Source organism: Mustela nivalis (genome assembly GCF_964662115.1).
Source record: "Mustela nivalis genome assembly, chromosome: 1".
Classification (NCBI taxonomy): domain Eukaryota; kingdom Metazoa; phylum Chordata; class Mammalia; order Carnivora; family Mustelidae; genus Mustela; species Mustela nivalis.
In genome coordinates this window covers 1,453,273-1,466,148 of record NC_139020.1, presented here as the reverse complement: position 1 = coordinate 1,466,148, position 12,876 = coordinate 1,453,273, and the positions used below count along the sequence as shown (strand labels likewise).

Below are 12,876 nucleotides of genomic sequence, written 5' to 3'. Positions count from 1 at the left end.
GACTCACCCCCAGCCAAGCCCGAGCCTACCTGGTCTCAGGTAGAGTGTCACTTTCTGTGGGGACAGCTGCTGCTGGCTGCCCTTCCTGTCCCCCTGGGTCTCAGCCAGGCTCCTGGGGTCCATGATGTCGTCAGCCACACAGCCCTTCAACAGGAGCTGCTCCCGGGTGTCGCAGCGAACAGAGTCCGGCTCCCCGAGCCCGGTGAAGTTCTGGGGGGGGGGCATTCAGGGGTCAGGAAGAGGCAGAGGACACGTGGGGGCCACCCTGTGGGGGCTGCACAAGTCCAACCCGCGGGGTCCTCCGAAGAGGCTGTCCCTCCTTATTTGCACCTGGGGTTCCAGACAGGTGTCCTCACAGGGGTGAGTGTGGGTGGGAGCTGGGCGGCTAGGAAGCTAGCCACGTGCTGACGGCCTCCCCGTGAGGCTCCAAGATCACCCCAGTGGGGGGACGGGATGCTTGCCGCCACTGCCTCCCACAGCAGTGACTGAAGGACCCATGTGTCCAGCCCCAGGCTGGCCGATGCGGTCGCTCAGCAGTCCCAGGGCCGGGAGCCGCCGGCTGGGGCACCTGGCCTGAGGTTGCCAGAGGTGGCCAGGGTGGCCAGGGAGGATAGCAGTGGCCGGGGTGGCCGGAGTGGCTGTCCCCTCCAGCAGCAGACGCTTCGGTAGAGGTGCCCTCCTGAGAGAAGACACGTGAGACCAAGAACCCGGCGCGCAGACCCGGACTCCGGGCCAGGCCTCGCGGTTCGGAGAGGAGAGTGGGGGTCCTGGATTCAGGGCAGTGTCCTCATGCCCACTTCGCCCCCATAAATGGGGCAGGAGCGGGGCCCCCATTCCATGGGCACGGACACCTGTCTCTGCTTCCTTGCGGGGAAGGAGACTCGGGAAGGGCAAGGCGCCGTGCGGGGCTGGCTAGGGGGGCCGCGGGGCAGGGGGGCCGGCGCTCCCCCGCAGGACTCCGTCAAGGCTCGGAGAACTCGAGAAATCAAGTGAACTTCCCGGGGACCGACAAAGCCTCCCGTGGAATCCACTGGGAAGCTCACGGAGGTTCCGCAGAACCGAGTATGCTTACGGAGGGGCAGGGGAGCTGCGGCCTGCTGGAGGACACGTCCCCCCACCCCCGCTGTGGCCGGACCGCATCCAAGGGGGGAGGCCACACCCTGAGCGTCTCTGTGGGCTGCTCGCGGCCGCTCAGGAGGTCCCATCGGAGCGTGGAGCGTCGTGGGGGGAGACAGGGAGGAAGTGCGCGGCGGGTGTCAGGAGCCGCTTCTCCTGAAAGGGACCCGGGAACCTCCAGGGAAACGGGAGTTCCAGGCTTGGGGACGTAGGGCTGGGCCTGGGCGACTGACTCTGGAGTCAGAAAGCGCTCCAAAGAGCGACGAGGAGCGTGCTGGGGGACACAGAGCCAGCCGGGGCAGCGGCTCCCCGCGGACCAAGCTGGAAGTATTTGAGCCTCCGATGACAGTGACGGAATAAAACAGAACTCTAACCCTCTGTGGGGCCGCTCAGATAGGAGAGAGACGGCGGAGAAGGACAAACTCCTCCTCACGTCGGAAGCCGTTACGGGAGTTTATGGACCCCACGGCACCCCTCGCGGTACCGAGCGACGCCGGCGCCGATCACCCCGGGGTGCGGACGTGAGGGGTGTGAGCCCGACGGGAAGGGGGGGGTCTCCTGGCCCCGGCACAGCTCCCCACAAAGTACGGAATCACTGTAGAGGAACAGTGACATCAGCTGAGTGGGCCGAGCTAGCGTCACTCGCATTGGGACAACGGTGTGACGGTGTGAGCCCGTGCGGGGCTCTGGCCGAGACACAGGAGCTTCTGGGCGGGAGCAGAGGAGATGCCGGGCCGTGGACACGGTGGCCGTTCCGCCCTGGTCAGAAATGTCAAGGGTGCGTGATGTGGGCGGGGGCTCCTCTGTCCTGGTTCTGGGAAACTAAAGGGACAGGACCGCCGCCGGCAGAGCGGGAGCCTGGCTCCTCGCAAACGCCGCCGAAGGCACTGCTGGAACAGCTGGAAATGTTTGCGGAGGGCGGGCAGATGGGCTTGAGCGTCGGGGCAGCTGTCCCGTCCTGGAAAAGCGTACTGTGGGTCCCCGGCGGGCCTCTTGTGCGTGAGAAGGACAGGGGACGTTTTCAACAAACGGGCTTCGGGGCCGCAGTCTGCTTGCGAGTGCTCGCGAGAAAATCATAGTGTGTGCACACCTGTGCGGGGCTCCCGCCACGCCTGCAGCGCCGGAACCTCAGGGACCCCCCCAGGGCAGGGGGCGGGGTCGGCATCTGGGGGGCTCTGGGGGAGGAGCCGTGGTCGGGATCTGGGGGTTCCGTCCAGGAGGAGGGTGGGTCTGGCATTTGCGGGCCGTGCCCTGGCCGTCCTTCCGGAGGGGACGGGGAGGGAGGTCTCTGCTCTCCGTCGCGGAAGGCCCCACAGCCGGGCAGGACAGGAGACCGCGGCACAGTTAGGCTCCCCACGTGGAGCCTCCCACACCTTCCACACTGAGAGCTGTTCCTCTCGCTTCCCTGGATGCCTCCTCGTGACCCGTGACCTCTGGGCAGGGCTCCTGCCTGGTCAGGGGGTACGAGGCCACCCTGGGGTGAGGCTGGGTCTGTCTGTCTGTCTCTCGAACAGGCCATGCCCCAGGCTGCTCCCACCCTCCCAGGGAACAGAGTGGTGGCACCCCGGGTGCCAGCAGCTCCAGAGGCAGAGAGAGGGCGCCCAGCTCGGGGACGGGCCCGCAGGACGGGCGTGAGGCCCGTCAGGGGCCCAGCGGTGCCCGGCGGCTCTTACCAGCTTCTGACACCAGGCGCAGCCCGGGCCCGACTCCACGCACTCCCGGCATGTGCTGACTTTGTACTTGGTGCACTCCTGGCAGAGGGCTGCGGGGAGACGACACAGCTCCGTGAGCGCCGGGCCACCAGCACAGAGCCGCGGGTGCTTGGGCAGCGGTAATGGGGTGCGGGGGAGGAGGGGGGTCCGCAGGAGGACCAGGAAGGGCAGGAGGGAGGCCGGCGGCCTGGGGCCAGGCCTCCAGGAGCTGCAGAACGTGGGGACCCGGGGGCCGGGGTCTGGGACGCGCTCCCTGGGGCACAGTCCTTCCACAGCGGCTGGAACCCAGCCCAGGAGCACGGGGGCCCCCTTCTTCCCGACCCAGGATGCGGAGAACTCACCCGACCAGAGGCAGAGCAGAGCCCCCAGTGTGAGCAGCAGGGCGCGCTGGCACAGCATGTCCTGTGGAGGGAAGGGGTCTCATTGATGCGGCCCTGCACCCCGGATGCTGGGCTGCGGCCTCCAGACGCAGCACCGGGCGGCCCCATGTCCCTCCACCCTGGCTGGGGAGAATTGGGGTGAGCCCCAGCCACCGCCTTTCCCCGACAGCCCGAGTGGTGTGGCGGGTGCCCACAGGGCCTCAGAGGACGAGCAGGACGCACACGTGTGGGTGCCCACCTCACACACACATCACAATCACACACCACACGCACACATCGCACGTGTGGGGCTGCACGTGCCGGGTCACGCCTGAGCCCCGGGAACTGAGCGCTGGGCTCAGAGCAGAGCCACACCCGGCCCAGGCCTCCTGGTGGCCCCAGAACCAGGACAAGGACGAGACATCGCCCGAGCACATCCCAGGTGCGAGGCCTGAGCCAGCCACCGGCTTGGACCCCTGCCGGAGGGCGAGCACAGAGTCCAGGCCTGCCTGGCCCAAGGCCATGGCTCTAGGTGACGGTGATTTTCTCTGGGCACACCTACTGTCCTCAGAAACCCGGCACCTGCAGTAAGGCGAGGACGGGCTGGGCTCGGACGGATCCCGACGCCCCCAGAGCCACGGTCGGTGGGGGAGGCCCGGTGTTTGGGCTCTTGTTTCGGGTCCTCAAGGCAGAGAGGGGCGCCTTCTGACCCACGGCCTGCTGGGCTGCGGTCAGCGTGGGCAACCTCGCCCTCCCCCTACAGGGCCCCCGGTCAGGGGCTGGGCCCAGAGCTGGAACGCCCGTGCAGGTAGGCGCCCCCGTCTCAGAGCTCTGTAGCTGGCTGTGGTCTTCTCATTCGACCCAGAGAGCAGCCCGGTGCGGAGAAGCCAGGAATCAGGGGTGGCAGGAGGAAGGGGCCTGCTCGACTGGAGAAGGTGATGTGAATGCCGGCTCCTGCCCCTGCAGCAGGCCTGTGAGGCTCCCGGGGCCACCCAGCCCGTCACACGGCCTGGGGAGGGCCGAGGAGGGGATCCTCAGGGCCAGCAGAGGCCACAACCCAGACCGACCTCGGCCTGTGGGGCTCTGGGCGTGGCCTGTAGGTGGGCCTCGCTTTACTCTCCTGTAACACCTGCCTCTGTGCCGTGCCCGGGGCGGGGGGGTCGCAGGGAGGGCCTCCTGCGCTTCGAAGCCCTGCCCAGCCTCAGGCTCCCATCTTTTTGGAGGTGACCCTCCTGCTCCCTGGTCCCCACCAAGATTATAATCAGGACCCAAAAATGTCAGAATGCTCCATCCTTCCCCTTTGGGGTCAAAAGCAGAACCACACAGTGCAGTGGCTTCCTGGGTCAGAGCAGCGGCCAATGGGCCCAAGGGGGTGGGGGGCGGACAGCTCGGGTACACATCAGGCCCCATCTCTGCCTCCCAGCCTGGCGCGTGGGGCTCAGGCCGAGGCCAGCTGTGGCCAGTCCCAGCTTCGATCTGGGTCCCTCCAAAGTTCACAGCTGACTGCCCGTGCTGACTCGAGTGTTCCCCCCATAGCCCTGGGCCTGCCTGGCCACTGTCCAGGGCACGTCGGCCTCCAGGGAACCCCACCACCCTGCCCCAAGGCTGCCCCCAGTAGAGGTGGGAGGCTCCTTCCCAAGCACCCCAGCCACACCCGTGCTCAGGCAGGGTGAGCTGGTACCAAGCTCCTGGGGCAGCGGCTGCCCTACTACCGAGCCCCAAACATTCCCAACAACCAGTGTGTGTGCTCTGTGGGCCCTGAGCACCAGCAGGATGTGGACCCGGGTGCCGGTTCGGCAGGCACACTCCTCCCACTGAGAGGGAGGGACCTCACTTCCTAACCCACAGACTGCGAGGTCCTGACCCTGACCTTGGGAAGCTGGGCAGGGGTGGGGAGCTGCCCTGTCCCAAAGCACTCCTTGCCCATGGGAGCACTGGGGCGGCCACGGGGACGGTGTGGCCATGGGGACAGCTGCACCCCAGTCTGCGTGTCCCCCAGCCTTTGGGGGCAGGATGCCCGGACACACAGCGGCTCTGGGAGTTCAGAGGGAGGACAGAGAGGCAGAGCCCGCAGCCTGTCCTCCTCCGCCCCAGGCAAGTGGGCAGGCCAGCTCCCTCCTTGCCCTCAGGCAGCGGCAGGCGTGCCCAGTGGCCGGGACTGGGCCTTGCCTGAGACTGACGTCGTGGAGCTGCACAGACCGAGCGAGGGCCCTCAGAGCCTGTCCTGCCGGCCGCCCTGCAGCGGTACAGGGTACCCAACCTGGATGGCAGCCCGCCTCGCTAGAACGTGCTGCCTTGACTTCCTCCGTGGGGGACCAGCCTCCGGCTCCCAGTGGGGGACCGGCCGGGAGCACGTGCCTCTGCAGCACCACAGGACTGGCCGCCGGGGGCCCTTGACTTGTTTGTAGGGACAGGGACCTGGGAGCAGGAGGCCTAGGCTGAGCCCGGGGCAGGGGGAGGGACGCAGGCTCCAGGGTGGGCCGGGCCTCTGGCCCAGCTCAGGCGCTCCCCACCACCCTACCTCCGAGGGAGGGTGCCCCGCTCCGCCCGCCCTTTGGCCTTTGTCTCCCCAGAGAGCAGGGTGGGACCCACAGTGCCTGAGCGCCCTCGGCTGTGAGGACTTGGGGACACAGCCACCCTTGCACGCCCCATCCGCGGTGGAGACGCTGGCACAGCCTGGGGGCAACTGCCGGAAGTCGTGGGTCTGTCCCCCGCGGGTGGCTTCCTGCAGAGCCAGCGACCCCGGGCCAAGCGCGCTCCCGCCCCGGCCCCACCGTCCCCAAACGAATGCAGTGAAGCAGGGTCGCCTGCAGAAGGTCTGGACAGCGAGGGTCTGAGAGCCGAGGGAGCGTTACAGGAGCGGCGTAGCACCTTCCTTCCAGGTCGCACACGCGCACACGCACACACATGCACACGCACACACGCGCACACGCGCACACGCAGCCCATATTTGGTAAAAGACAAGGAAAAGCGGAAACTTTAGAAAGAGAACACCGTGGGCAGCAGGCAGAGTCAGAGACAGCAAGCTGGTGTCAGACCAGGCTTCCTGTCCAACGGAGGAGGAAGGAAGACAAAACAAATGCAGAAACAATGAAATCCCCTTTCCACCGAACACCACACAGACGGGGACAAACACAGAGCCGGGAGGGTCCTCCAGGAGCTCACAACAGCAGGATCTTCAGGCTTTGCTGGAGGCAAGAAGCAACCTCAGCTTCCAGTAGCCTGACCTCCAGGACCCTTTTAAGTCTTACAGAAAATCCCTTTAGAAATTTCCTTTCTCTCTGCGCCCCCAACGTAAAAGAGCATAACCGTCTCCTCCTCACACCCCCCAGGGCAGCTCTTTCTGTCACGAGTCCCGTCCTCGTGCTTCATAAAACCATCTTTTTGCACAGAAAACTTGTCAAGAATCCTTTCCTGACCGCAGGCTCGCATCGAATCAAAAGAAGAAGGTTTTGGGCGCCTGGGTGGGGGCTCAGCTGGTTAAGCCACTGCCTTCGGCTCAGCCCAAGATCCCAGAGTCTGGGGATGGGGCCCCACATCGGGCTCCTGGCTCAGCGAGTCTGCTTCTCCCTCTGACCTTCACCCATCTCATGCTCTCATCTCTCTCTCTCTCTCATAAATAAATAAGGTCTTTTAAAAAAAGAAAAAAGAAGAAGGTTTTGTAAAAGTGCAAACCCTCAGACCAGGCCACTGTCAGCTCCAAGGGTTCACTGCACCTGCAGGCCTGTGGGGCCAGAGGGCCAATCCCCCGGGGCTTACAAGGGACATGCCCAATCAGGTGACAGGGGCAGCCTGGGGGGTGGGGGGAGGTGCTGGCGGGCGGGAAAGTTCGAAGATCAGAGGCAGAGAAGGGAGGTGGGGGGGAGCTGGGGCACTGGGGGACGGCATGACGGGCGCCTGGCCTGATGGGCACCGGCTGTCACATGCAACTGATGAAACAATGAACTTCAGAGCCGCTGAAACGATAAAGAAAAAAGATGGGACGCAGGGGACCCGGCTGTGCTCGGTCCGTACTCACCCCGGGAGCTGGACGGCTCACGGCTGCTTCACGGACGAAAAAAGCAAATGCGCACAACGGAGCTGATCGGGGCATCAGCCTGTTTGCGCCACAGACGGAGTGTGGACATGGGGTCGTTTCGGCTTTTCCCAAGAAAACACCGCGGCGCCTGGGTGGCTCAGTGGGTTAAGCCTCTGACTTCAGCTCAGGTCATGGCTTCAGGGTTCTGGGATCGAGCCCCGCATCGGGCTCTCTGCTCAGCAGGGAGCCTGCTTCCCCCTCTCTCTCTGCCTGCCTCTCTGCCTGCTTGTGATCTCTGTCTGTCAAATAAATAAATAGATACTTAAAAAAAAAAAACCACACACACACAGAATTGGACAGAAGCCACATGGTACGGGTGGGGGTGTGTTGGACCCCCGGTGCTCAGAGCTCGAGGCTCTGGACAGAAGGACAGATGGACAGACACAGGGATAGAAGGAGCAGGGGCCGGAGCAGGCGTGGCCTGCGTGTCCTCTGCACAGCCCCACAGGCATCTGCGAAAGGTGTCCAGGACAAGAGGCCCCAGAGCCGACCACGGTTCGTGACTGTGGGAACCCGGTGAGACGCGCTCCCATGCTGATCGGACAAAGAGCATCTCGCCCGTCGAAGAGGAATCGAGATCGTGTTTGCAGAGAACAGCCTCGGCCCCGGCGGTGGAAAGCCTGTGTCCGCGGCCGATGCCCGAGCGTCTGGCCGCGGACGAGGACGGAGGGGACGGGACGGGACGCCGATTCAGAAGTGGTGGAAAGACCGGGAAAGCTCTGGACAGGGAGGCGGAAACGTGCGGATATGGGCGCGCATCTGAGTCGGAAAACAAACCAAAAAGCTAAAATCAACAAACCCGCCAGAACCTGTTTCCTTGAAAAAGGCAACAAAATTGGGAGAAGGGGGCCACGCGGCTTCAGTTAGAGAGGTCAGAGGGCGGCCCGCGACGGCGGGGGCGGGCGGCGCGGCCGTGGCCGTGGCCGCGTCAGAGACTGTGAGTGGGCTGCGCCCCAGCCTTCAAAGGCGGAGAGCACAGGTGGGGGTTCCCCAGGAAGGGGCCCTTCACAGCAGAGGCCCACGTAGGCTCCGCGTGGGGACACAGGATGATGCAAGGACCAGGAGAGCATGTACATCTGAATCGGGAAGCTTCTGCACCTCAAGAGTCCGGAGGAAAATGTCAAGACAGATGGACCCTAAAAGAACAGATCTGTACCTAAAACAGAGGACGTGTAATGAATCCAGGGTCGAAGGGCAGGGCTGTGTCCTGACAAGGAGGTGTTAGAAGTCAGGAACAAACAGGCAGATGTCCCTGGGGGCCATGGGCGGGAGCGGTGGTCCCAGCGGCTGCCCTCTGGCTGCTGCCCACTCCGGCCCCAGATGCCGGTGCTGCCTGCCCAGCTGTCCAGCTGGAAAGTATTTCTCCCATCCGGGAGGCCCTCCCAGGGGGCCCCCGACAGCAGAGAAAGTGTGGGAGCACAATGCAACTTTCATGAGAATAAGGAAAAGCGACTGTCCCCCAGGACCCACATTTCTGTCTGGGCGCTGACACGGGGATGTCTGCACCAAGCGGGGGAGCCACGCCAGGGGTTCACGCGGAAGCCGGGGTCTGCTTGGTCCCCGACCCCACAGGGAAGGGGGTTCTGAATCATACATGTGATTACAGCGTCCAAGGGAGTTTGAGCTACGGGTCTCCCCCTGCTGCGGGAAGGCCTTCTCCCGGGGTGCCCCAGTCCCTCCCGCCCCAGAGAGCGGGCAGCGTCCTCCACACAGTGGTCTGCAAGGCCCTTGCTGGTCTCGGCGCTCCGTCCCTCATGAAATCTCTAGGCAATGCCCACGTTGGCCTGGGGCCTGAGGCCTCTGCCCAGGGCTAGGAGTTCCACCCAGATTTCCTGGAGGCCCAAGGCCGGGGCAAAGCCCAGGGGCCATGCTGAGCCCCTTCCCCGTTTCTCCTCCCTCCTGGATTTGCTTACCAGCTCCGCAGAGAAACAGGTGTGAGCCCCGGTGCAGGGACCCCGGCAGAGCTGGTCCCCTCCCTGTCACAGAAGCCTAGCTCGGGCCACTCGGAGCAGCCCAGCCTGCGGTTACCTGGACAGCTGGCGTCCCCGGAGTGGAGCCTCGTGCCTGCACCAGATGCGGGACGGAGCGAGGGCTCCGCAGCTGGCAGTGGAACCTTCTGCGAGGACCGTAGGCTGCGGGGGGCCCGCCCCCAGCTGCCCCTCCTCCTTGTCCAGCAGGGTCCCAGGAGTCCCCCACCTCCAGGTGTGGCAAGCCCAGCTGGGCAAGCCGGCAGGATCCCAGCCCGGGTCAGGGAAAGAGGACGGGGCACCGGGAGGAGGTGAGATGGGGGTGGTGTGGAGTGCGGCCGTGTCAGGGTCCCGGCTGACCCCGGATTCTGCCCCCCACTCCCAGGAGACATGGAGACAGGCTCCCAGGAGACTCGCAGTGAGCTGTGCAGTCACACACCTGACATCTGTCCCCTAAACCCAGCTGTCCTGTGACACCTTCACAGCAGCAAGCCGGAGCTTGAGACCCTCTGAGAGTTGAAGAGGAGAGGTGGGCCCAGCAGCGGGAGAGCTCACACGCACACACAACACACGCACACACAACACACGCACACACACCCACTCACACCTGCACAGCTCACATCCTCTAACGCTTATGTAAACACACGCTTGCACATTTGTGCACACGTGCTCACAATCTCACACTCACAGGCCTTCACACAGCACGTCCACCTCCACACACACTCACTCACACAGACTCTGGGGCGACAGACCACCACGGCCGACCTTAGGGGCATGGTGGGGAGGGGTCCCAAGCAGGAAGAGGAAGGCAGGCTGGGGCCCCCAGACTCCCCGCACGGCCCTGGTTCCACCCGCTCTGGCCCCTCTGGGGGGTTCTCGCCTGCCCCCCCAGGCCTCCTCCTGGCCCTGCAGGGCCTCAGAGCCCCCACGTCAGGGGCTCGGTAAGTGTCTGGGACTTGTCAAGAGACCCTAGACCCAGTGGCGAAGGACTGAGCCTAGGGCCCATCCTCCGGCCATGCTCGGTCCTGTCGCCGGTTACAGACGCTCCCGTTGCTCTGTGGGGCTCTGGACACGGTGGGCGCAGCAGTCCCCTTGCTGGATCTCCGGGAAAGGGAGCCCAGAGCAGACAAGCCCAGGGCGGGTAACGGGGACCAGGTCTGCAGGGCCCTCTCCAGGGCTGGGCCACTCCCCGGGGAAGAGCCACAGGGCCCAACTGCTCCCCTCTAGAAAAAGAGCCTGGACACAGAGGAGCCCCGTCCACTCACCCCGCTGATGCCCTGGTGACTTCGGTGAGGCATTCTGGCTGGGCAGGGAGGGGCGTCAGCCTCGTCGGTACCGGCCGCTGCACGGTCGAGCCCCGATGGGGAGGGCACGGCGCTTCCTGTTCCAAGCTGCTCTGCAGGAAGTGCTTACATGGGGCGATTGCACCACAGGTGGCCGTCAGACCCCGGCCCCCGCACGCCCCGCCCACGGGTGTCTGAGGAGGACCCCAGGAGCCCGCGAGGGCCTTGCCCTTCCTTATGCACGTTCCCGTGAGGAGCAGTGAGGGATGAGTACTGCGGGCATGGTCCTAGGGTGGCACCCGGACTCGCCCCTGCGGGCGGAGGGGGCTGTGCCCTGCAGGGACAGAGGACGGCAGACTTGCACGCTGGGACGGGGGCCCGGCCTGCAGACTGCAGCCATCGGAGAACAAGGTGCTGGGACTGAGGGCTGTGGTCAGGGAACAACAAGTGTGACAGGGACTCAGGAGCACAGTGACCCTGGGAGTGAGCCCGTGAGCAGGACAGAATCGGCCCCAACACAGGCAGGAGGACGCAAGACGGACGCAGGTGCACAAAGCCCATGCTCATCCGACGGGCAGCGCCCAAGAGCAGAGACCCGGGGACAGAGAGGGCCAGACACCCCGTGACAGGAGAGGACCCCAACAAGCGGCCCAAGCGACAGGCCACTGCTGCCCTCGGGGGGCTTCTAGTGCCCTCGCAGGACAGAACAGAGAGCAAGAAAATGCCACGAGGTGGGGGGGATTCGAGTGGGGACGGGGGCAAGGAGAGGAGACACGGATCGATCAGGTAAGCCAGACGTCTCCAGCCCGAGCAGGACCAGGCACCCGGCTCCCTGCACTGTGCACAGACGCTCCCCAGCAACAGGCAGACGGACAGATGGACAGATCCGACAGGGACGGGAGGCTGGGGGACGCAAAGGTGAGCAGGGAGCAAGCAGAAATGAGGAAGCCTAATAACTACAGGTTTTAAAACAGACGTAAAAATAGTAAGAATCTGAAACAAAAATCCCGCAGCATCAGGGGAGCGCGCTGCCGTCTCTGGTGCGCGTCAACGGACGTTTTGTTAGGAAGTATTTAATATTATACGTAAGAACGATCAAAAAGCCTTCTTAAGGATATAAATAGGATGTATACATCTGTAAAAAAAGAAAATATGACAATTTTTGTTTTAGAAAAGACAAGAGAAATAGAAAAAATAAGATTATAAATTAAAAACATACAATAAGATATTGGGAATGAGGTTTTTTTTCCTTAAGATTTTATTTATTTATGAGAAAGAGAGAAAGACAGAGTGGGGGGAGGGGCAGAGGGAGAGAGAACCCCAAGCAGACTCCCCGCTGAGTGCAGAGCCCGCCCGACACGGGGCTCGATCCCACGACCCTGAGATCATGACATGAGCCAAAATCAAGAGTCAGACGCCTAACCGACTGAACCACCCAGGCAACCCAGGAATGGCTTCACATGTTCTAGAATATTCTAGAATTTCAGGAACCATAGCACCCAGGAGGGGCTTACCGTCTCCCACTTCGAATAAACAAATTATTGCATTGGGTTTTAAAAATAAAGAGACAGATGAGTTCCAACTACATGCTCTCTATCAAGGGAATCCGGACTGTACAGTACGATTAGAGAATAACAAAGAAGCACAGACTGAGAATGTCCCCACGCCACACCCGGTGCGGCCTCACTAGATAGAGCAGTGACTGTCACTGGCCACCACACCACAGAGACGGATACCACGCACTGTGCACGCGCCTTTGTGGCGCAACCTGGGTGAAGGGCAGTACAAATTTAGACACTAATAAAATAGACATCATGATTGTCACTTCTGCACCGAACTCGGACCAAGACTTTAGATCTACTACGGGGTTACAGGAAGAACAGGGGACGGAGGCATGTGTCAAATGACACCACAGGGATTCAACCCGCAAAACCCCGCGAGACAAACCACGAAGGGAGAAGAGTGGGGGAAGGAGACCCAGCTCAGGAACCCACGGGTTAAGAGATTTAGGAGAAAATCAGCCAATCGCAATGTATGGAGGGGGTGATATTAAGAAACTATGGTTGGGGCCCCCGACGGGTTCCATCAGTTAAGGATGTGGCGCTTGATTTCAGCTCAGGTCATGAGCTCGGGGTCCTGGCGTGGGGCCCCGCCCTGGGCTCTGCACTCAGCACGGAGTCTGCCTGAGATTCTCTCTCCCTCTGCCTCTCCTCCCCTGTGTCCGCTCACTCTCTCTCAAATAAGTACATAAATCTTCAAAGAAAAGTGCTGTTAATTTTCTTAGGTGTGATAGATTTTGTGATTATACTCAAGAGTTGTCGCCTTTAAGAGTTACACACTGAAGTATCTGCGGAGGACGCG

At 63.0% G+C, this 12,876-nt stretch overlaps 1 protein-coding gene across 10 annotated transcripts in view; it reads right to left on the bottom strand.

Annotated features, from left to right (window-relative positions):
* ITGB2 (integrin subunit beta 2) overlaps positions 1 to 12,876 on the bottom strand; it is a 49,324-nt gene that overhangs the window by 12,669 nt on the left and 23,779 nt on the right. For 4 of the 10 annotated variants that reach the window (XM_082719774.1, XM_082719772.1, XM_082719770.1 and 1 more), the window contains 4 exons: positions 10,498 to 10,628; positions 3,170 to 3,230; positions 2,790 to 2,878; positions 30 to 210 (listed from right to left, as the gene is read on the bottom strand). In XM_082719774.1, the coding sequence (XP_082575900.1) occupies positions 30 to 210; positions 2,790 to 2,878; positions 3,170 to 3,230; positions 10,498 to 10,530 (364 nt within the window). In that variant the 5' untranslated portion in view covers positions 10,531 to 10,628. Of the gene's footprint in view, positions 1 to 29; positions 211 to 2,789; positions 2,879 to 3,169; positions 3,231 to 3,769; positions 6,072 to 9,178; positions 10,629 to 10,744; positions 10,855 to 12,876 lie in introns of those variants that run through there. The other 6 variants (XM_082719773.1, XM_082719768.1, XM_082719775.1 and 3 more) reach the window with 5 other exon arrangements.